At 38.7% G+C, this 21,826-nt stretch overlaps 1 protein-coding gene across 2 annotated transcripts in view; it reads right to left on the bottom strand.

The window, feature by feature from the left end:
* The window catches only part of LOC126357627 (serine/threonine-protein kinase unc-51), a 141,144-nt gene that overhangs the window by 79,914 nt on the left and 39,404 nt on the right, over positions 1 to 21,826 (bottom strand). For both annotated transcript variants that reach the window (XM_050007474.1, XM_050007475.1), the window contains exons 9-10: positions 9,340 to 9,500; positions 7,912 to 8,084 (exon numbers count right to left, since the gene is read on the bottom strand). In XM_050007474.1, coding sequence (XP_049863431.1) covers positions 7,912 to 8,084; positions 9,340 to 9,500 — 334 coding nt within the window. The remainder of the gene's footprint in view (positions 1 to 7,911; positions 8,085 to 9,339; positions 9,501 to 21,826) is intronic.

Here is a 21,826-nt window from a genome sequence, read left to right as displayed (position 1 = left end):
TACAGGCATAAGTCATCAGGTGAAAGGTTTGGATATTGAAGTTTCACTAGTTACAGTGAGAAGGACACTGCCTGAATGTGGTTTAAAGACTTGCCGGCCAAGGAAAAACCAGAAAATCACACCTGCCTTGAAAACCGAAAGATTGTAGTGGGCTAAACAACTTCAGGAGTGGACAAGCAAGGGTTGGGCTAAGGAATGTGCAATGATATGGTAAATTAAGTGGGTTTAATCTCAAAAATTAGGAGTTTTGGCTTGAAATTGTGGTGACGTATTGATACCGAAGAAGTGCACATCTGAATTTTGGGACTGTTGAGGTCTCCTACGCTACTATTCCCAACTTTTCTAACTTGCAATTTTGTACATATGCTTCATGTATGCTTCAGTGATGAATCTGCTGTATTCACTGTGATGGAAGAAAGCAGCCAGTATGCTCATCACACATCTGGAGAACAGTTAAAAGCTGAGTGTGTGCAGCAATGTGTGAAGCATCCTACTTGCATTATGGTCTGGAGCGTGATGTCCGTGAACAGTGCTGGCAGGTTACACATTGTTGAAGGGACAATGAGGCAAGAACAACAAAGAAATCCTTAAAAAGGAACTTTTCCTCCAAATAAAAGAGTGCTTGCCTAATAAAGATGACACTTTTATGCATGACAGGGCGCCCTGCCACAAAGGCAAAAGTGGTTGCTCCAAGTACTTGGAAGAAAAGCAACTGAAAGTGTTGCTCAGGTCGGTAATAGCTCTGATATGAACCCAATCGAAAATTTATGGGCTACTGTGAAACAGAGGACAAGGAAATTTACAATAACCACCAAACAAGATCTTAACGGATAAACTAGACGAAATCTGGTACCGTGACAATGATATTAAAAAGTCATGTGAAAAGTCGCTTGGTAGAATTTTGCATAGAGCACAACTTAATCATAGCTAACACTTGGTTTAAGAATCATGAAAGAAGCTTGTATACATGGAAGAACCCTGGAGATACTAAAAGGTATCAGATAGATTATATAATGGTAAGACAGAGATTTAGGAACCAGGTTTTAAATTGTAAGACATTTCCAGGGGCAGATGTGGACTCTGACCACACTATTGGTTATGACCTGTAGATTAAAACTGAAGAAACTGCAAAAAGGTGGGAAATTAAGGCGATGGGACATGGATAAACTGAAAGAACCAGAGGTTGTACACAGTTTCAGGGAGAGCATTTGGGAACAATTGACAGGAATGGGGTAAAGAAATACAGTAGAAGAAGAATGGGTAGCTTTGAGCAATGAAGTAGAGAAGGCAGCAGAGGATCAAGTAGATAAAAAGACGAGGGCTGGTAGAAATCCTTGGGTAACAGAAGAAATATTGAAGTTAATTGACGAAAGGAGAAAATATAAAAATGCAGTAAATGAGGCAGGCAAAAAGGAATACAAACGTCTCAAAAATGAAATCGACAGGAAGTGCAAAATGGCTAAGCAGGGCTGGCTAGAGGACAAATGTAAGGATATAGAGGCTTATCTCACAAGGGGTAAGATAGATACTGCCTACAGGAAAATTAAAGAGACCTCTGGAGATAAGAGAACCACTTGTATGAACATCAAGAGCTCAGATGGAAACCCAGTTCTAAGCAAAGAAGGAAAAGCAGAAAGGTGGAAGGAGTATATAGAGGGTCTATACAAGGGCGATGTAGTTGAGGACAATATTATGGAAATGGAAGAGGATGTAGATGAAGATGAAATGGGAGATATGATATTGCGTGAAGAGTTTGACAGAGCACTGAAAGACCTGAGTCGAAACAAGGTCCCCGGAGTAGACATCATTCCATTGGAACTACTGACGGCCTTGGGAGAGCCAGTCCTGACAAAACTCTACCATCTGTTGAGCAAGATGTATGAAACAGGCGAAATAAACTCAGACTTCAAGAAGAATATAATAATTCCAATCCCAAAGAAAGCAGGTGTTGACAGATGTGAAAATTACCGAACAATCAGTTTAATAAGCCACAGCTGCAAAATACTAACACGAATTCTTTACAGACGATTGGAAAAACTAGTAGAAGCCGACCTCGGGGAAGATCAGCTTGGATTCCGTAGAAACACTGGAACACGTGAGGCAATACTGACCTTACGACTTATCTTAGAAGAAAGATTAAGGAAAGGCAAACCTACGTTTCTAGCATTTGTAGACTTAGAGAAAGCTTTTGACAATGTGGACTGGAATACTCTCTTTCAAATTCTAAAGGTGGCAGGGGTAAAATACAGGGAGCGAAAGGCTATTACAATTTGTACAGAAACCAGATGGCAGTTATAAGAGTCGAGGGGGCATGAAAGGGAAGCAGTGGTTGGGAAGGGAGGAAGACAGGGTTGTAACCTCTCCCCGATGTTATTCAATCAGTATATTGAGCAAGCAGTAAAGGAAACAAAAGAAAAATTCGGAGTAGGTATTAAAATCCATGGAGAAGAAATAAAAACTTTGAGGTTTGCCGATGACATTGTAATTCTGTCACAGAGAGAGCAAAGGACTTGGAAGAGCAGTTGAATGGAATGGATAGTGTCTTGAAAGGAGGATATAAGATGAACATCAACAAAAGCAAAACGAGGATAATGGAATGTAGTCGAATTAAGTCGAGTGATGCTGAGGGAATTAGATTAGGAAATGAGACACTTAAAGTAGTAAAGGAGTTTTGCTATTTGGGGAGTAAAATAACTGATGATGGTTGAAGTAGAGAGGATATAAAATGTAGACTGGCAATGGGAAGGAAAGTGTTTCTGAAGAAGAGAAATTTGTTAACATCGAGTATAGATTTAACTGTCAGGAAGCCATTTCTGAAAGTATTTGTATGGAGTGTAGCCATGTATGGAAGTGAAACATGGACGATAAATAGTTTGGACAAGAAGAGAATAGAAGCTTTCGAAATGTGGTGCTACAGAAGAATGCTGAAGATTAGATGGGTAGATCACGTAACTAATGAGGAGGTACTGAATAGGATTGGGGAGAAGAGGAGCTTGTGGCACAAATTGACAAGAAGGAGGGATCGGTTGGTAGGGCATGTTCTGAGGCATCAAGTGATCACCAATTTAGTATTGGAGGGCAGTGTGGAGGGTAAAAATTGTAGAGGGAGACTAAGAGATGAATACACTAAGCAGATTCAGAAGGATGTAAGTTGCACTAGGTACTGGGAGATGAAGAAGCTTGCACAGGATAGAGAAGCATGGAGAGCTGCATCAAACCAGTCTCAGGACTGAAGACCACAACAACAACAACAACAACAACAATGTGAAAAGTTAATAAAACCATGCCAAACAGGATAAAAATGTTGATTAAGAACAAAGGTATGCGTATAAAGTATTGAATGTACGAATATAATATGTATGGGGATGTAAATGTGTAATAAATGTAAAGTTTTGGAAGAAACGTCTTTAGCCTGATAATTTGAACACTTTTGTAATATTTTAGAGAGGCACCTGGGTTTTAGGCTTGATCCTGCTTTCACATCTGATGCTAAGATGTTATTCCAAAATATAGACAGCCTTGGAAATTCCGTTTGTTTGTAAGGTGGAATTTACAGGAGATTGGGGTGGCAGTGAGAATCTTGACTGAGGGAGATGCCAGGGTAAACCACAGAGTTGTGTGAACAGCTGTGCCAGAGTGGCTCAGTGGCTAACACACCTGCCTAGTAAGCAGGTGACCTGGGTTCGATTCCCAGCCTTAGTACAAATTTTCACTTGTTGCTTCAGTCTATATACATAAAAATCATGCCTGTCTGAAATCAGTGAAGTCTCTAAAGTTGCGTCATTTCAACAAAAATTATGTCCCCATACAACAAATGTGTCATAAACAACCTGTAGCGACACATGGCAGACGTGTACATTGTATTTTGTTCAAGAAACGATGCTTGAAAGACTTCTACATGATCCCAAAAAACTTTACCAGATATTTGGACTAACAGCTAAAATGAAATTACATTGCTGATTATCTGCATGGAAACAGACACGTCAATAGCATGCAGTCCTCAAATTCTAAACATAAAGGTGCTACAAAAAATTAAACAACTAAATATCACTGTCTCTCCACTTCTGCAGACAATAAAATTCATGTTAAGGATTTTTCCTGACAAGGGAACATCACTAACTTGAGCTCATATTTTAAGGAGAAGGAAGAAAACCTGTAGAATATCAGACCCAGCAATCAATCATGAGCAAGAATTTGGATCACAATTCGTATTGTACACAGTTATTACATTCTGAAGGTATAGTTTTCGAACTTTCCTTCACACCAGTTTTTTGTCACTTGCACCGCCCGAATGAAGTAGACCATCCGGCTAGCCACACAGTCCAATGCGCTGCTTCCCGAGCGAGAAGTCGTGACGGACCCTGGCACGAATCCGCCCGGCAGATTAGTTTCGAGATCCGACGTGCCGGCCAGCCTATGGATGGTTTTTAAGGCGCTTTTACATCTTCCTCAGCGAATGCGGCCTGGTTCCCGTTATTCCGCCTAAGTTACACTATGTTGGCAAGTGTTACACAAACACTGTCTCCACGTACATGTACACCATAAGTACTCCACCATGCAAACATTGGGGTTACACTCGCCTGTTATGAGACACTTCCCGTGGGGGGGAGGGGGTGGGGGGATGTCCACTGGGGGCCAAACTGCACAATAACCCTGGGTTCAGTGTGGGGTGGCAGTAAGGTGGGTGGATTGCTGTGGCCTATTGTGGTGTTGTGAACCTCTGAGGGCTACAGGGGGACGAAGCCTCTCCGTCATTTCTAGGTCCCCGGTTCAATACACAATACACACACCCTAATGCAGTAAGTAGCCTAATGATTGAGTGTGAAGTACTGTACAGTGGAGAGACACCCAGAGTCCTCGAATTCATGGGATTTTGAAGAGAAAGGGAGAGGTGAAAATATTCGCCCAATGTGCTTCCCAAATCTTTGAGCACACATGTTATAATAAGTAATATGACCACATAATATGTCAATCTTACAAACATGTTCACTATTACTTTAACAATATTCACATTTTGATATTTTGCAGCTATACATAGTCTCAGAATTAAAATGAATAAACCTGGGCAACTGAAGAGCAGTGACATTAATAATTAAATAGCACTATGCTCTTCTTTAATGAAACAATTATCAATTTCATTCATTTACACAGCAACTGTAGCATCAGCTACAGGTTGTAAACAGAACTTTCTGACACAACGAACAGAGCATGTTACTAATTTCAAAACAGTATTTCCCAAATCTCTATGTAGTCTACATATATAGCTACATCTACACCATTACTCCGGAAGCCCAAGGGTGTGTAGCACAGAGTGCTCCTGGTGCCACTAACGATCTCCCCGTCCATGTTCCATTTGTGAATGGCACATGGGAAGAACAACTGTCAGTAAGCCTCAGTATTAACTCTAATTTTTCGAATTTTCATTATGGTCATTTTATGAGATGTATGTGTGATGAAGTAATATGGTGTCTGACTCTCCCCAGAAAGTACTCTCTCGAAATTTCAATAGTAAACCTCACTGTGATGCACAATGCCTCTCTTGTAGTGTCTGCTACTGGAGTTCGTTGAGCATCTCTGTGATGCTCTCACGCCAATTAAACAATTCTGTGATGAAATGTGCTGCTCTTCATTGGGTCAACTCTATCTTTTCTATCTGTTAAGGGTCCTAGATTAATGAGCAATTTCTCAAGAACCAGTGAAACAAGCATCTTGCAAGCCACTTTTTTGTAGATGAGTTACATATCCTTATGATTCTTTCTATGAATTGCAGTCTAGCACCTACTTTTCCTACTATTTGTTTTATGTGGTCATTTCACTGAAATAGCTCTGGATAGTTACTCCTGGACATTTTACAGTAGGTACTGTTTCCAGCAATTTGTCATCAATAGTATAGTTACACAGTAGTGGATTTCTTTTTCTATGCATGTGGAATACATTACATTTATTTATGTTTGGGGCCAACTACCGAAGCCAGCACCATTCATCAATCATCTGTAGGCATTCTGAAAATTGATACTTTCTTCTGGCCTTGCTACTTTCTTATAGACAACTGCATCATCTGTAAACAGTCAAAGAGTTTCCGATGCTTTCCGCCAGACTGATAAGAGTATTTACATTGTATATAAACAAACTGCCTTGAGGTCACTTTACATCTATTATTTTGTTCCATTACAAGCCACATGTTGAGTTCTATCTGCAAAGAAGTCTCAAATCCATTTGGAAATCTGTCAGGTATTAAGTGTCTGCAGTGGGGCGGAGTGAGTGACAACTAGTTTAAAAACACACGTTTAAAAGCTGTAAGTTTGGAATATCATAACTGCATAATATCAAAAGTACGGCCCAAAGTTTTGTGCAGCACTAATTGCTGGGGCCCATGTCTTGCAAGTGTGTTTTTCCTCCTTAAAATGCGAGGTCAAATTGGTGATGTTTCCTTGTTCAAATTTCATCAGCTTCATGCACTTACAGTCATAATTACATCTACCTTCCGACTCAAATGCATATAATTTTTTCAATATTAACGAGAAGTAAAACTAAATGGAGAACATCACTGGCGGCCTTCGGTTCGAAAATGTTTCTTCTGATGAAATGTACTGCAAGAGGTAGCAGGAATTTTGGGAGAAGTAAGTGATGTTCATTATTTATCAAAGTTTTAGTGCCCAATGTGCACATACCACACTCATAAAATAAAAGTTGATTTCACCAAAAACTTTATGCAAAATGTGCAATACATTTTATAGTTACATAAATCATAAGAACTATTAGCTACACATTCTACAGTTGCTCTGTATTCACAACTTATTCAGAAAATTGAGACAAAGTGACCAGGTCTACAAGGTCTTTTACATAATGCACAAGCTTTGTGTCCGCCTTTGCACAGGAACCGATACCAGAAAGGCGGTCTCCAAATGCTGCATACATGTGCTCCTGTCCATTGCTCAGACTTTGGCAGGTGGCATTACTAGAATAGATAGGTGCAGCCTTGGGAAGAAGTTTGAGAAGATCGCAGACACATTTGGGACTTCACAGACTGGTGTATCAGTAACATCTATTTGCAGAGCCATGTAAAGATTCCAACTGAAATCTTACATAATAACAGCAGGGCACAGACTGGCCAATTTAGATAATAAAAATATAGTACGCTTTTTCATACAAGTATTAAATAACACAGAGATCTACAGATCCATTCAGGCCACAGCAAGAGTACAATCACCCAAGGCAATTATGACAGTATTATGGAGACAAACTTTATCAACAAAAAATTGTATGTCTGTCTGCAGTCCAGAATTACTGCTCGTCTCCTTTGTGGCCTGCAAGCTTCCTATTACTTTCCTTTACTTTCAGCTACTGGAAAGCTGTGTAACAATGTTCATATTTGTGTACCACTTAGCTCTGAAGAAAGAAATTGTACACAAGTATCAATGTTTAATTTAAATTTATGCACCTATCAATCACTTATACTATGAGTTGTTATCTTCACTCATTCGGTTTTTTTTTATATTCCACCAAGGATATTTTTTAGCACTAAATGTATGTTTTTGAGCCATTTAATCTGTCTTTGGAGGTTTCCTTCCAGGACATTATAAATATTAATTAATCACAGCCTGTACGCTAATACATACAGAACATCTCTTTGGACGGTTTAAATCATCAGCAATTCTCAGTTTTAACTATATAAACAAATAATTACATAACTTGCATGCAACTTTTGAAAGAATGGAAAATATCACTTGAAATATAAAAGAAAGAACTCCTGAACAAGCATTTCCCTTAAATAGCTTTATGTTGCTCCTCTCAGCCCTACATGATGTGGGGAAAAAATAATACTAACAAAAAATAATTAAGTCAAGATACATAAAAACAACATTTTACATGACTAATGAGGTTTCCTAACATACTACAAACTATACTCACCAGGTAGAGTACAGGACGGCGGTGGTGGTGGAGCTGGGGTGGGAACAGGCTCTGAATGTCTTTTCAAGAACGGATGATTAAAAAATGTGTCAAAATTCATGCGGTCCCTAGCATTACGTCGCAACAGCCCCATCAAGAGATCTGTTAATTCTGGTGATGTTCCTGGTGGTATCCTTTCAAGAGAAATTCAAAAGCCATTTGTACACAACTGCTGAAACTGCATGGGTAACACACTATTGCCATAGCCATTATTCTTGTAATATATCAATGAGTTAAGTAATATCTCTGCTAATAACCACACACACAAGCTTTAAATAGAATGTTAAAATGATCGTACAATTGTTATCAGATATAAAAGAGTGTTGTTGAACTTCGAAATGTTTCCTGTTAGTTATGCCAAAACACAAAAAGTAGCTTCAGTGTCGTACACAACAGAAACATATTAGAAACATTTGAAATAAAATTCAACAGAGACACTAACAGAAAGACAGATTACACAAAATTCAACCAACAATGATGAGCTGAATTTTCCTTTGATTTAGGAATCATGCCTATTTTGGACAGAGTGTCCATGTTTAGGCATATATCCAACAATATATTACACTATGGAGCAAAGTTACTGTATCGTATGCTTTTTCTTTACTTAATATCTTTGAATGTTCTATGGATTCTATGAAGTTAGTGTTACAGAAAAGACTTCCACAAAGACCTAACCACAACTGGACTTACCAAAAGGGCTCTTTTCTGTAAGTTTTTGTAGGGTACACATTATATTAGTTAAAATGTAGAGGATAATTAGAAAAAGTTAATTTGCAGTACCTACAAGCCTGTTCAACAGCTTCTCCAGTTAATAAATTTATATAGTTAAATGCCTGAAGAGAAGTTGCAGAGTTTAATGAAGCATCATAACCATTAATGAAGGATTGAAAGGACATATAAGGGAGGAGGAAAGGAGAGTGGCAGTAAGGAATAATTATGTGAGAAATAATAGAAAGGTATCACATGACCAAGACAAAGAAAAAAAGCAATAAGAAAATGGACTGCAAATGAGGTGACTATATCAATCTGTTACTACAAGGGAACAACTTTAGCAATATTCATTTAGAGGATGGAATATTTCTTTTTCGTTGAATCAATTTTTACTTTGCAACAGAATTTGCACCAATTTGAAACTTCTTCACAGATTAAAATTGTGTGCCAGTCTGAGACTAGAACCTGGGACCCTTTTTTCTTTTGTGAAGGGTAAAGGTGTCAGGTTTGAGTCACAGTGCAGCACTTAGTTTTAATCTGCTAGGAAGTTTCAATTATTTTTCTATTTATAAATAACATTCAAATAAATTAGATATGATATGTTTCCCCATTTTTAGTTTTCTCAGTACTACAATGACAACAATCTAGGATTAAGAAATCTGAAACAGAAATACTTACTTTGGAGACAAATTTCCATTTTTCTCATAAAATTGTTTGAGAGCAGGTGGAGTTTGGGCCTGAAATGGAGCCTTTCCAGTCAGACATTGGAAAACAATTGTGCCCAAGCTCCACAAATCTGCCTTCGCATCGTACTGGAGAGACATTATAACTTCTGGAGCCTAGAAAAGACCATAAGTCCCTCTAATGATGTGTGTGTATACAAGTGTCTTTATAATAAATCTTCAAAATTTACAGAACTTTTTCCATTTAGGCGGTGTTTAAACAGTGGATAAGTCAAACAACTGCACAAGAGTTATGTTTGACACACAGTCCACAAAAAGGCATTTTTGAAGAATGGGTACTGTGGGGCGAAGACCAATACAGTTTTGTTACCATTCTTTACCTTTTTTCCAGCGATAATTACCTACAAGTAAGTTTCAGGCAAATGTGCAGAATACACACACACACACACACACACACACACACACACACAAATGATATGGCCATTTGACCAAGGTGTCTTTATATGTGCAGTTTTGTTCATTGTGAAATACCATAAACTTCTTTCCTTCTGAATACAGCATTAAATGTATGTGTTGTTGTTGTTGTTGTTGTTTTTGTTGGTGGTGGTGCCCTTCAGTCTGGAGACAGGTTTGATGTAGGTCTCACTGCTTGTCTATCTTGTGCAAGTCTCTTCACCCCTAAATACCTACCACAGCTTATACAAGTATTGTATTGAATCCCCCCCCCCCCCCCCTTTCCATTACCAAACAATTCCTTGATGCTTCAGGATGTGTCCTATCAATCTATCCCTTCTTAGAGTCAAATAGTACCTTAAATTTATTTTTTCCCCAAATTCGATTTCATATGTCCTCAAGGTATATAGAAGGTTTATACAAGGGTGATGTACTTGAGGACAATATTATGGAAATGGAAGAGGATGTAGATGAAGACGAAATGGGTGATACGATACTGCGTGAAGAGTTTGACAGAGCACTGAAAGACCTGAGTCGAAACAAGGCCCCCGGAGTAGACAACATTCCATTAGAACTACTGACGGCCTTGGGAGAGCCAGTCATGACAAAACTCTACCAGCTGGTGAGCAAGATGTATGAGACAGGCGAAATACCCTCAGACTTCAAGAAGAATATAATAATTCCAATCCCAAAGAAAGCAGGTGCTGACAGATGTGAAAATTACCGAACAATAAGTTTAATAAGTCACAGCTGCAAAATACTAACGCGAATTCTTTACAGACGAATGGAAAAACTGGTAGATGCGGACCTCGGGGAGGATCAGTTTGGATTCCGTCGAAATGTTGGAACACGTGAGGCAATACTGACCTTACGACTTATCTTAGAAGAAAGATTAAGAAAAGGGAAACCTACGTTTCTAGCATTTGTAGACTTAGAGAAAGCTTTTGACAATGTTGACTGGAATACTCTTTTTCATTTTCTAAAGGTGGCAGGGGTAAAATACAGGGAGCGAAAGGCTATTTACAATTTGTACAGAAACCAGATGGCAGTCATAAGAGTCGAGGGGCATGAAAGGGAAGCAGTGGTTGGGAAAGGAGTGAGACAGGGTTGTAGCCTCTCCCCGATGTTATTCAATCTGTATATTGAGCAAGCAGTAAAGGAAACAAAAGAAAAATTTGGAGTAGGTATTAAAATTCATGGAGACGAAGTAAAAACTTTGAGGTTCGCCGATGACATTGTAATTCTGTCAGAGATGGCAAAGGACTTGGAAGAGCAGTTGAACGGAATGGACAGTGTCTTGAAAGGAGGATATAAGATGAACATCAACAAAAGCAAAACGAGGATAATGGAATGTAGTCCAATTAAATCGGGTGATGCTGAGGGAATTAGATTAGGAAATGAGACACTTAAAGTAGTAAAGGAGTTTTGCTATTTAGGAAGTAAAATAACTGATGATGGTCGAAGTAGAGAGGATATAAAATGTAGACTGGCAATGGCAAGGAAAGCGTTTCTGAAGAAGAGAAATTTGTTAACATCGAATATAGATTTAAGTGTCAGGAAGTCATTCCTGAAAATATTTGTTTGGAGTGTAGCCATGTATGGAAGTGAAACATGGACGATAACTAGTTTGGACAAGAAGAGAATAGAAGCTTTCGAAATGTGGTGCTACAGAAGAATACTGAAGATAAGGTGGATAGATCCCGTAACTAATGAGGAGGTATTGAATAGGATTGGGGAGAAGAGAAGTTTGTGGCACAACTTGACTAGAAGAAGGGATCGGTTGGTAGGACATGTTTTGAGGCATCAAGGGATCACAAATTTAGCATTGGAGGGCAGTGTGGAGGGTAAAAATCGTAGAGGGAGACCGAGAGATGAGTACACTAAGCATATTCAGAAGGATGTAGGTTGCAGTAGGTACTGGGAGATGAAGAAGCTTGCACAGGATAGAGTAGCATGGAGAGCTGCATCAAACCAGTCTCAGGACTGAAGACCACAACAACATGTCCTCAATTTGTAAATTAAACTATCCATGTAATCTTAAGCATTCCTCTACAGCACTGTACTTCAAAAGCTTCTATTCTCTTCTTGTCTGAACTGCTTATTGTCAATGTTTCATTTCTGTACAAGGCTACAAACCAGAAAAATACCTTCAGAAAAAACTTCCAAACATTTAAATTTATATTAGTTGTTAACAAATTCCTTTTTAATTCTTTTCTTGCTACTGCCACAATGTATTTTATATCTTTTCTATTTTTATCATCACTACTGCTTAAATAGGAAAGTTTGTCTACTAATTTTACATTCTCGTTATCAAATTTAATTCACTCAGCATAACTGATTTGATGTGATTACGCTCCATTACCATTGTTTGCTTTTGGTGGTGGTGGGTAGTGTTTAATGTCCCGTCGACAACGAGGTCATTAGAGACAGAGCGCAGCTCGGGTTAGGGAAGGATTGGGAAGGAAGTCGGCCGTGCCCTTTCTAAGGAACCATCCCGGCATTTGCATGAAACGATTTAGGGAAATCACGGAAAACCTAAATCAGGATGGCCAGTGACGGGATTGAACCTGTTTGCTTTTGCTGATGTTCATCTTATAACCTCTTTCCAAAACACTGTCCATTCTGTTCAACTGGTATTCCAAATCCTATGTCGTCTCTGACAGAATTACATCATTATCAGCAAACCTTAGTTTTTGTTTCTTTTCCTTAACTTTAATTCCATTTCCAAATTTCTCTTTCAGATTCTACACAGCTTGCTCAATGTACAGATTGAATAATTTTGGGACTAGACAACAAACCTGTTTCACTCCTTTCCTGTCCTTCAACTATCACTACTGAAGTCTGGTTTCTGCACAATCTGTAAACAATCTTTCACTCACTTTATTTCCCCCGGGCTAACTTCAGAATTTTAAAAATTGTAGTTCTGTCAACATTATGAAAAGCTTTATCCTAATCTACAACTGTCAAAGATAGATTTATCCTTCTTCAACCCACCTTCTAGGGTAAGTTTTACAGTCAGTAGAGACTTACTTTTTGTATGTTTCTCTGGAACCCCAACTGATCTTCCTTGAGTTTGGCTTTGGCTTCTACTAAGGCTCTCTCTCTCTCTCTCTCTCTCTCTCTCTCTCTCTCTCTCTCTCTCTCTCTCTCTCCCTCTCTCTTGCAAGCAAAGCATGATTTAATGAAAACTGAGGGTTGGTAGTATTCACACCTGTCAATTTTCTGAAAAGTGAAGATGTGTATGTAACTCATGGTAAATTATCAAGAGGAACATCTCAAAAAGCTTCTAATGCCATTATCGTTAGCAAAAATAGAAACAAAATGGTACTTATTATGGATGTCATCTTATTAAGTATGGTGATTGGCGCAGAGGGGTAATATTCCTCATGCAATAAATTGTATGTGTTGCATTCATGTAGATTCTTACAATGGTGGCAGGTAAAATGCAGATGATATTCTACACAGCTTAAATAATTTTGTGGTCCTGACTGGTAATTTGCAAAAGTTCTAATTTCACCATTAAATCCAGGAGAGACAATGAAGGTAACTACTCACCATATAGTTGGGAAATTTAGCAGTAAACTAAAAACACGGCAGTTGTGTTCGGTAGAGTGGGTGATAATGATAGGGGAGGGGGAGGGAAACAAAGAGATGAAACGAAATCCAGTCTGGTCCTATGCATGGCCTATCTCGTCAGACACAGGGACCCTTCTAAAGGAGGCACAACTTATGCAAAGTTCACTGCAGCTTCTGCTTAACCTTTTATGCAGTCAGGACCAACAACCAGTTATTGTTATGGTGGTGTTGTTACAGTAGTTGTTGTCTTCAGTCCAAAGATTGCTCTGATGCAGCTCTCCATGCTATTCTATCCTGGGCGAGCCTCTTCATCTCTGAATAAATACTGCAATCTACATCTTTCTGAATCTGCTCACTGTATTCACCTCTTGGTCTCCCTCTATGATTTTTTTATTCCCCACACTTCCTTCCAATACTAAAAATACTAAATTAGTGATCCCTTGATGCCTTAGGATGTGTCCTATAATGAACCCCTTCTTTTGGTCAAGTTGTGTCACAAATTTCTTGTCTCCCCAATTCTATTCAGTATTTCCTCATTAGTTACATGATCAACCCATCTCATCTTCAGCATACTTCTGTAACCCCACATTTTGAAAGCTTCTATTGTCTTTTTATCAAAACTGTATTATCCATGTTTACTTCCATACATAGCTATACTCCAGACAAATAGCATCAGAAAAGACTTCCTGACACTTAAATCTATATTCAATGTTAACAAATAACTCCTCTTCAGAAATGTTTTTCTGACAATTGCCAGTTTGGACTTTATATCCTCTCTACTTCGGCCATCTTAAGTTATTTTGCAGCCCAAATAGCAAAACTCATCTATTACACTACACTGAGTGTCTCATTTTCTATTCTGAGTGAGGTAGTGCAGTGGTTAGCACAGTGGACTTGCATTCGGGAGGACGACTGTTCAATTCCACATCCAGCCTTCCTGATTTAGAATTTCTGTGATTTCCCTAACATCGCTCCAGACAAATACTGGGATGGTACCTTTGAAAGGGCACAGCCAACTTCCTTCCCCAGCCTTCCCTAACCCGATGAGATCGATGACCTCCCTGACTGGTCTCCTCCCTCAAAACAATCCAACCCTCCTAATCTGTTTCCCTTAGCATCACCTGACTTAAATAAACTACATTCCATTATCCTTGTTTTGATTTTGTTAATGTTCATCTTAGATTTCCCTTTGAAAACACTGTCCATTCCATTCAACTGCTCTTCCAAGTCCTTCGCTGTCCCTGAAAGAATTGCAATGTATCAGCAAACCTCAATGTTTTTCTGCTTCCCCGTCATGTCCCTTGACTCTTACAATTGCTGCCTGGTTTCTGTATTAGATCATAAATAACCCTTCACACTTCCTGTATTTTGCACCTGCTACTTTCAGAATTTCGAAGAGATATTCCACTCAACATTGTCAGAAGCTATTGGTTCAGTATTGCCTTGCGTGTTCTTACATTTCTCTCGAATCCAAACTGATCTTCCCCCATGTCGGATTCTACCAGTTTTTCCCTTATTTCATAAAGAATGTGTTTTTTGCAACCACGACTTACTAAAATGATAGTTCAGTAATTTTCACACCTGTCAGCAGCTGATTTCTTTGGAACTGGAATTACTACATTCTTCTTAAAGTCTGAGGGTATTTTGCCTGTCTCAAACATCTTGCACACCAGATGAAAGAGTTTTGTCATGGCTGGCTCTCCTAAGGCTACCTATAGTTCTGACAGGATTCTTTCACCCCCGGGGCCTTGTTTTTACCTAAGTCTTTCACAGCTTTGTCAAATTCTTCTCACAGTATCATATTTTCCATCTCATCTTCATCTAAGTCCACTTCCCTTTCTATAATACCACTTTTAAGATCATCTCCCTTGTACAGGGACTCTACACACTCCTACCTTTCAGCTTCACCTCCTTTGCTTAGTACTGGTTTACCATCGGAGCTCTTGATGTTGGTACACTTGCTTCTCATTTCCCCAAAAGCCTCTATAATTTTCCTGTAGGCGGTATCTATGCCCCCCTTAGTGAAATGTGCTTCTAATTGCTTATATCTGTCCTCTAGCCATTCCTGCTAGCAATTTTGCACTTCCTGTCAATCTTATTTTTTTTAAATATTTGTATTCCCTTTCGTCTGCTTCACTTGCTGTATTTTCCAATTTCCTCCCTTCATCAATTAAATTCAGTATGTCTTGTTTTACCCAAGGATGTCCACTATGCCATGCCTTTTTACCTATTGGATCCTCTGCTGCATTCTCAGTTTCATCTCTTAAAGCTTCTGCTACTGTATTCATTTCCCCTGTTCTAATAAACCATTGTATAACACTCTCTCAGAAACTTAACCACTGGTTCTTTCAACTTATACAGGTCCCATCTCCTTAATTTGCCATTTTCTTCAGTTTCAATTTACAGATCAGAACCAATAAATTGTGATCAGAGTCCACATCTACTCCTTGAAATGTCTTACAACTTAAAATCTGAATCTGAAATCTGTGTCTTCCCATTATATAATCAACCTAAAACCTTCTGGTGTCTCAAGGTCTCTTCCAATTACAGTTGTAGCTTCCCCTTGCTTTCAGCTGTTCACAGTTCCGGCACAGCAAGACCATTTTGGCTGATGTTAGAGGGCCGGATCAGTGAATCCTCCAGACTGTTGACCCTGCAACTACTAAAAACGCTGCTGTCCCTCTTCAGGAACCATACCTTTGTTTGGCCTCTTCAACCGATAACTCTCCATTTTAGTTGTACCCATGGTACAGCTACTTGTATCATTGAGTTATGCAAGTCACTCCATTGACGGTACGGTCGATGGTTCATGGAGGGAGGACCAAACAGCTATACACCCGAACGAATGGTCATCATCAAGCTATGTCCAAGAACACAGTTTATAACCCAGTAGCAGTGTTTGCCACTGAAAATTGCATAACATAATTGGATAGATAAAAAAATCTATTCATGAAGCATCAGAAGTAGAAAATACATGAAAGTTAAGGAAATTTTCAAGCTTTTGGAGCCGGTGACAACTACTTCTGTCAGAAGGGTTGAAGGGGAAAGAAGAGGGTTGAAGGGAAAGGACTAGCAAAGTTTGGGAAATGAGGAGAATTACAGAAAAGTCACCTAGAACCTTGGGTCAGGAGAGACTTAGCGGATGGCATGAAAATGGAAGACTGATTGTTGGAGACTGGCCGAAGGGAGATTTGAAAACTTAAAGAGCTTAAAGGTGAAAGATAGGTAATAAGCAAGAGAGAGATTACTGAAAATACATTGTGGAAGAGTGAATATGAGTGCAATAGGTAGGTCAGAAAATAAAATATATTGCAAACTGAAAGGGAGGGAAGAAAGAAATAGTTGCTACGAAGAAATGCTGGGACCAAAGAAATTAACACGAATTAAGCACCAAGAACGGCGAACATGTAACGCCAGTTCCCACCTGGAGAGTTCTGGGAAACTGGTGTTGGGGAGTAGAATCCAGGTGGCACTTGCGATGAAGTGGAGATCGAGGTCATGACTGTCATGTAAAGCATGCCTGTTTCAACACACATCATCTGGATTCTCCTCCCTAACACCATTTTCCCATAGCTTCGTGGGGGAGGGGGGATGGGAACTGGACATGTCCTTGCCACTCACTTGGCCTTAATTTACATAAATTCCTTTATTACTTTGGTCTCAGCAACTCTTCTTAGTAAATATTTCTTTCTTTACTCTCTTATTTTCTGACCTGTCTATTCCCCCCTCTCTCCAATATAACCACACACAATGCACTTAGCTTCCCTCTCTTATTTACAATTGCATGAAGTATTGTCAGTAATCTGTCTTGCTTATTACCTTATCTTCTACCTTTAAGCTCTCAGGTTTTCAAGTCTCTTCCCTTGTAGTCTCCAACAATCAGTCTTTCCTTCTCATCCCACCTGGTAAGTCTCACCTGAAAAGGGTTCTGGGTTACTTTTTCATAATTCTCCTCACTTCTGAAGCCTCACCAACCCTTTTCCTTTGTCACTCTTCTTCCCCTTCAACCCTTATGCCAAGAGAAGGAGCTACTGGCTCTGAAAGCTTGCAAATTTCCTGAACTTTCATGCTTGTTTTCCTGCGACCATGTGGTGAGTTAATTTTATATTTGTCCAATTATATTATATTTTCAAAAATTTAATAGTCTCACTGAAAATAACATGGCTGACTTCAATGAGGTTTTTCCAACTTGTGACATCTGAATCACACACGACTTCCCCCATCCTTCCCCATCATCAGTTTCTTTGAAGAATATAAATTAGTATTGCCTCTAAGTGATATCTACCAACCCCCCCCCCCCCCCCTTCACCTCAGTCTTCCAAGCACCTGTCCCACATCCACCTCCATCCCAGTTTACAAACCTTTCCCCTTACATCCACACCTTGACAATAACTCCCCATCACCTCATCTTAGCCCAATTTATTCATCTATAAGCCAAAACTGTTCATTCAACCACTTCCCTCTTTCTCTATTCTACCATGGCTCTTCTCCCTCAAACATAGACATTTTACTTCATGGTGTATTACAAATGATTTGGTGCATTAAGCTGAGCTTATTAGTACAACATTCTTATATCATTAGCATTTCCCCTTCCTTCCTACCACTCTCCCCTCATATTTTATATTACTTGCTCTACCGAATTCAAACAGTGTCTAGAGACAATGTACCTGCGCGGTTGCGGTGGAAGGGAGGGTGGGGGGAGAGTGGAGGTGGGGCTGACTTTTGTTTATGTTTGTTAGCTCAGGTTGAGATCAATGACTGAAAATGAAGCTACAAGTAGCAAATATTGTCAATGTGCCTGTCTGCTGCTGAACACCTAAACTACACAGTAAGTGTTAATTTTACTCACTCCATGGTATTCTTTCCATCCTTAACTCCATCACATTACAACAAAGCTCTGGTAAACTGTTACAGGAAGATAATTTTCTCCAATATTCGAGTTTGCAACAAACATTGAAGTGAAGTACCAGGAAAACTCAAATTTCTTATGAAACAAATTTGTGGGAACATAGGCAAACAAAGACCAAACTTTATAATGTGAGGATTTTGTTTATGTTAATCACTAGGTATCTGAAATATTGAATTGAAAGAAACACACAATGGGCAGTTAATCATTAACCTTAATTTACACAATACACAATATAAATCCTTGGCGAACAAAATACATTTCACTGCAAACAAAATGCTTCTTTTTGTCTCACCCTCCTCCACTTAATTTGCTTGTAAATAAGCCACACATTTACTTCTACTGTGGTGCTGTACATTAAGTAGCTTTACAGTACATGCTAACTTCATCAGTGAAAATTTCTGGTCCCAACATTCCACCTGCTGTTATTCTTTCAGAATATTATCTTATTGACATCATTTTATTGCCTTGGCTTAGCTGGTATAGCAGAACCAACAAGTGAGGTGCTGTACAACACAGAGGTTTACTACCAAATTTCTGAGAAAGTACATTCTGAGAAAAGTTGAGCAACATTTGACTTTCTACCAAGTGTCTCATGAAATGACTACAATATGATCATACAGAGATTTACCAACAATCATTCTTTCCATGCACTATTTGAAAATCAAACACAGGAGGAGGGAAAAATATTGTGGTACCACAATAACCCCGTACCATCCACACACCATAAAGTAGCTTATATACATGCAGATCTAAAGAACACACACACTGTAATGTAGCAAATTATTATGAGTTGTTATCTTGCATTGCAAGCGTAGCTTGCCATGGAGCCAGGAGGAGAGTAGATTTTGGTTCTCACGCTCACACAGTAAGGCTGTTTACTGGGCCCAGCGAGATATGTAAAGAGTGGCGCATATAAAACCGGCCCGAACTGGAATGCAAACATGCTAGCTTGTCAGTTTCTTTGACACCCTTCAACAGCAGTAGCATGTGAGTAGTTCATACGGAAAGTAGTCCTTATAAACCATGTACTTCATTTTCACTGCTGAAGAATATGTGCGGTCTGAATCCATTGAAGTTGTTTGTGACACTTTTCATGAAAAGTTTCCTGAAAGTAATATTCCTGCAAAATCGAACGATTCATGATCTAGTGAGAAAGTGGCGTTTGACAGGTAGTGTTGTTAATTCAAAGAGAAATAAGGAACCGGCAGTATGTACACCTGAAGTTGTAGCAAAAGTGACAGCACACATTGAAAGAAGTCCCTACAAGTCAACACGATGATCATCACAGCTATGTGGAATATCTCGGAGGTCATGTCAACACATCCTTCATGGCTTAAAAATGAAACCTTACTATGTGAATGTTGTTCAGCAAATAAAAGAAGTGGACAAGGGTAAGTGTACACATTACTGTAATTGGTTGTTGGAAAATGTTGCTGGGGGACATCTTGATCCGTTCCTGCTTTTTTCAATGGATGAAGCTTAGTTTCATCTGTCGGGTTACGTTAATTCACAAAAACACAAGACACTGGGATACAGAGAATCCCCATGGCATACTGCAAAAGCCGTTACACAATTGAAAAATTGGTGTATGGTGTGCTGTATCCAGTAACAGAATTATAATGTTCTTCAACAAAACTGTCAACACATGTTTACTTGCAACTCTACAATGAATTTTCGGCTCGGTTAGTTCCAAATGAAAAATGTTGTGCATACTTCCAGCAAGATGGAGCAACTTCTCATGCATCGGATTTGTCCTTAGCTCATATACATACTGATTTTACAGAAGAGAGGACCATTGGTAAGAGGGCTTGTGGCCACCCCACTCTCCCGACTTGTCACCATGTGACTTTTACCTCTGGAGATTTGTAAAGGCTAGAGTCTAATACAGCAATCCCAGAACACTTGACACATAAAAAAAAAAACATATGTGAAGGAATTTCGAACATTCTTTAAAGAGAACTGAAAAGTGTTTTCCTTAACATGCTTTGAAGTGCACAACTTTGCTTGGATGTTGGCAGAGAACATTTTGAACACAGACTTTAATTTCCTTTCTAAAATATGCTTATTAAACTAAGCAAAGTAAATTTGTTACTTAAACTGTTAATTACATAGTTAATAATGAAACTGTACAATAAAAATGTAAGAATGCCTAATGCTAAATGCAATATGTTACATATGAATCTGAAGAAGTACTATTAAATATTAACGAATCTTTCCCCTACTTTGTATACCAAATTATATGGATAAACCAGCCATACTGTTAAAATTTCAAATCTACAATTTCTATACTTTCGGGCACATAAATTTTTAGCTAAAACACATAATAACCGTGCTGACATTGTCAAACTGAGTTAGGCACTGTAAAGTATTCGTCTACAGTATCAACTGAAACTAAAGTAAGATGATAGGTTCATATAACCCAATTTTCTGAAATCATCTTCAGTTTCATTACCACAGATTTCCGACTTACGAAATAGTAGTGTGGACAATTATTATTTCATTCTGTTTTGGTCGTGTTAGTGTTTTGGAAAGACTGAAGGAGTTCATGGAAGATGTATGTAAAGTGAGAATGTGATATTTTATTAAAACTATGTAAATATAAGTTGTTGTGCAATAGGGGAATTTGTGATGTGTGTCCGAGTCAGCATGAGTTTGTAAAAGGCAATCAGAAGGGGTGCTGAGTATTGTATTTATTAGTAATTTGTTCTGTCGAAAGGAATTACATATTGTTTTTATTAAATTTTATTTAGTTTTGGAATTATGAGATTTCTAGTCTAAATTATTTGTGGTAATCTGATTGGCTGACATTAGAAATACTGCGAGTATAGAAGCGCTCGAGACAATCTGATTGACTGCTTAATATACTAGCCAATAGAAAGACCGTGTTTCTCATGCGTCTGAGTAGGGCTTTGTGCCTCAGAACTATGAGTCGAGATAGTTTCTCAGGAGCCATCTTCTGATAAACATCTATTTTAAACGGTGTTGATGAAATCTGCGCCAAAATAAAGAAATTAGTATGTTTGATTGGTTCCCATGCCGTTGGCAAAAAGTGACTACAGTGTTGAGTATTTTGTGAAAGTTTGAGTGTTGTTAGTGGTGTATTTCAGGAGATATTCGAATGTGAACATTTAAAGTGGTACATAAACTCTGCGTGGCATATTTTGTACAGATTACGAGACATTACGGTGAGCACTTCTTTACAGGGAGCCTACGGAATGACTGAAGTGTTAAACTGCATTTAGTAGTGGATAAGTGACTGTTTAGGACATTTAAAATGTCGGGTCAGACTAAATATCTTCTGGCTGCTTTTCGGTGTGAACTTGTTCAGAGATAGTCAGTAACATTGCATAAATGATGTCTGGATATTACATATGGACCTGATAGGCAATTTCCTTTTTTTAAAGACAGTAAACCAACTAAATGGAAATTTTTGATATTTTTCAAATGACTCGTGCAAGAATCCCAAATGCTACATAATTTAACTAACTTCCAGCTATTACCTGCGGACTGGGGTTATGTGGCCTTTGCGTGGTATGTATTTAGT

The sequence above is a fragment of the Schistocerca gregaria genome, chromosome 1 (genome assembly GCF_023897955.1).
Source record: "Schistocerca gregaria isolate iqSchGreg1 chromosome 1, iqSchGreg1.2, whole genome shotgun sequence".
Taxonomy (NCBI): domain Eukaryota; kingdom Metazoa; phylum Arthropoda; class Insecta; order Orthoptera; family Acrididae; genus Schistocerca; species Schistocerca gregaria.
This window is presented reverse-complemented; position numbering and strand designations above follow the sequence as displayed.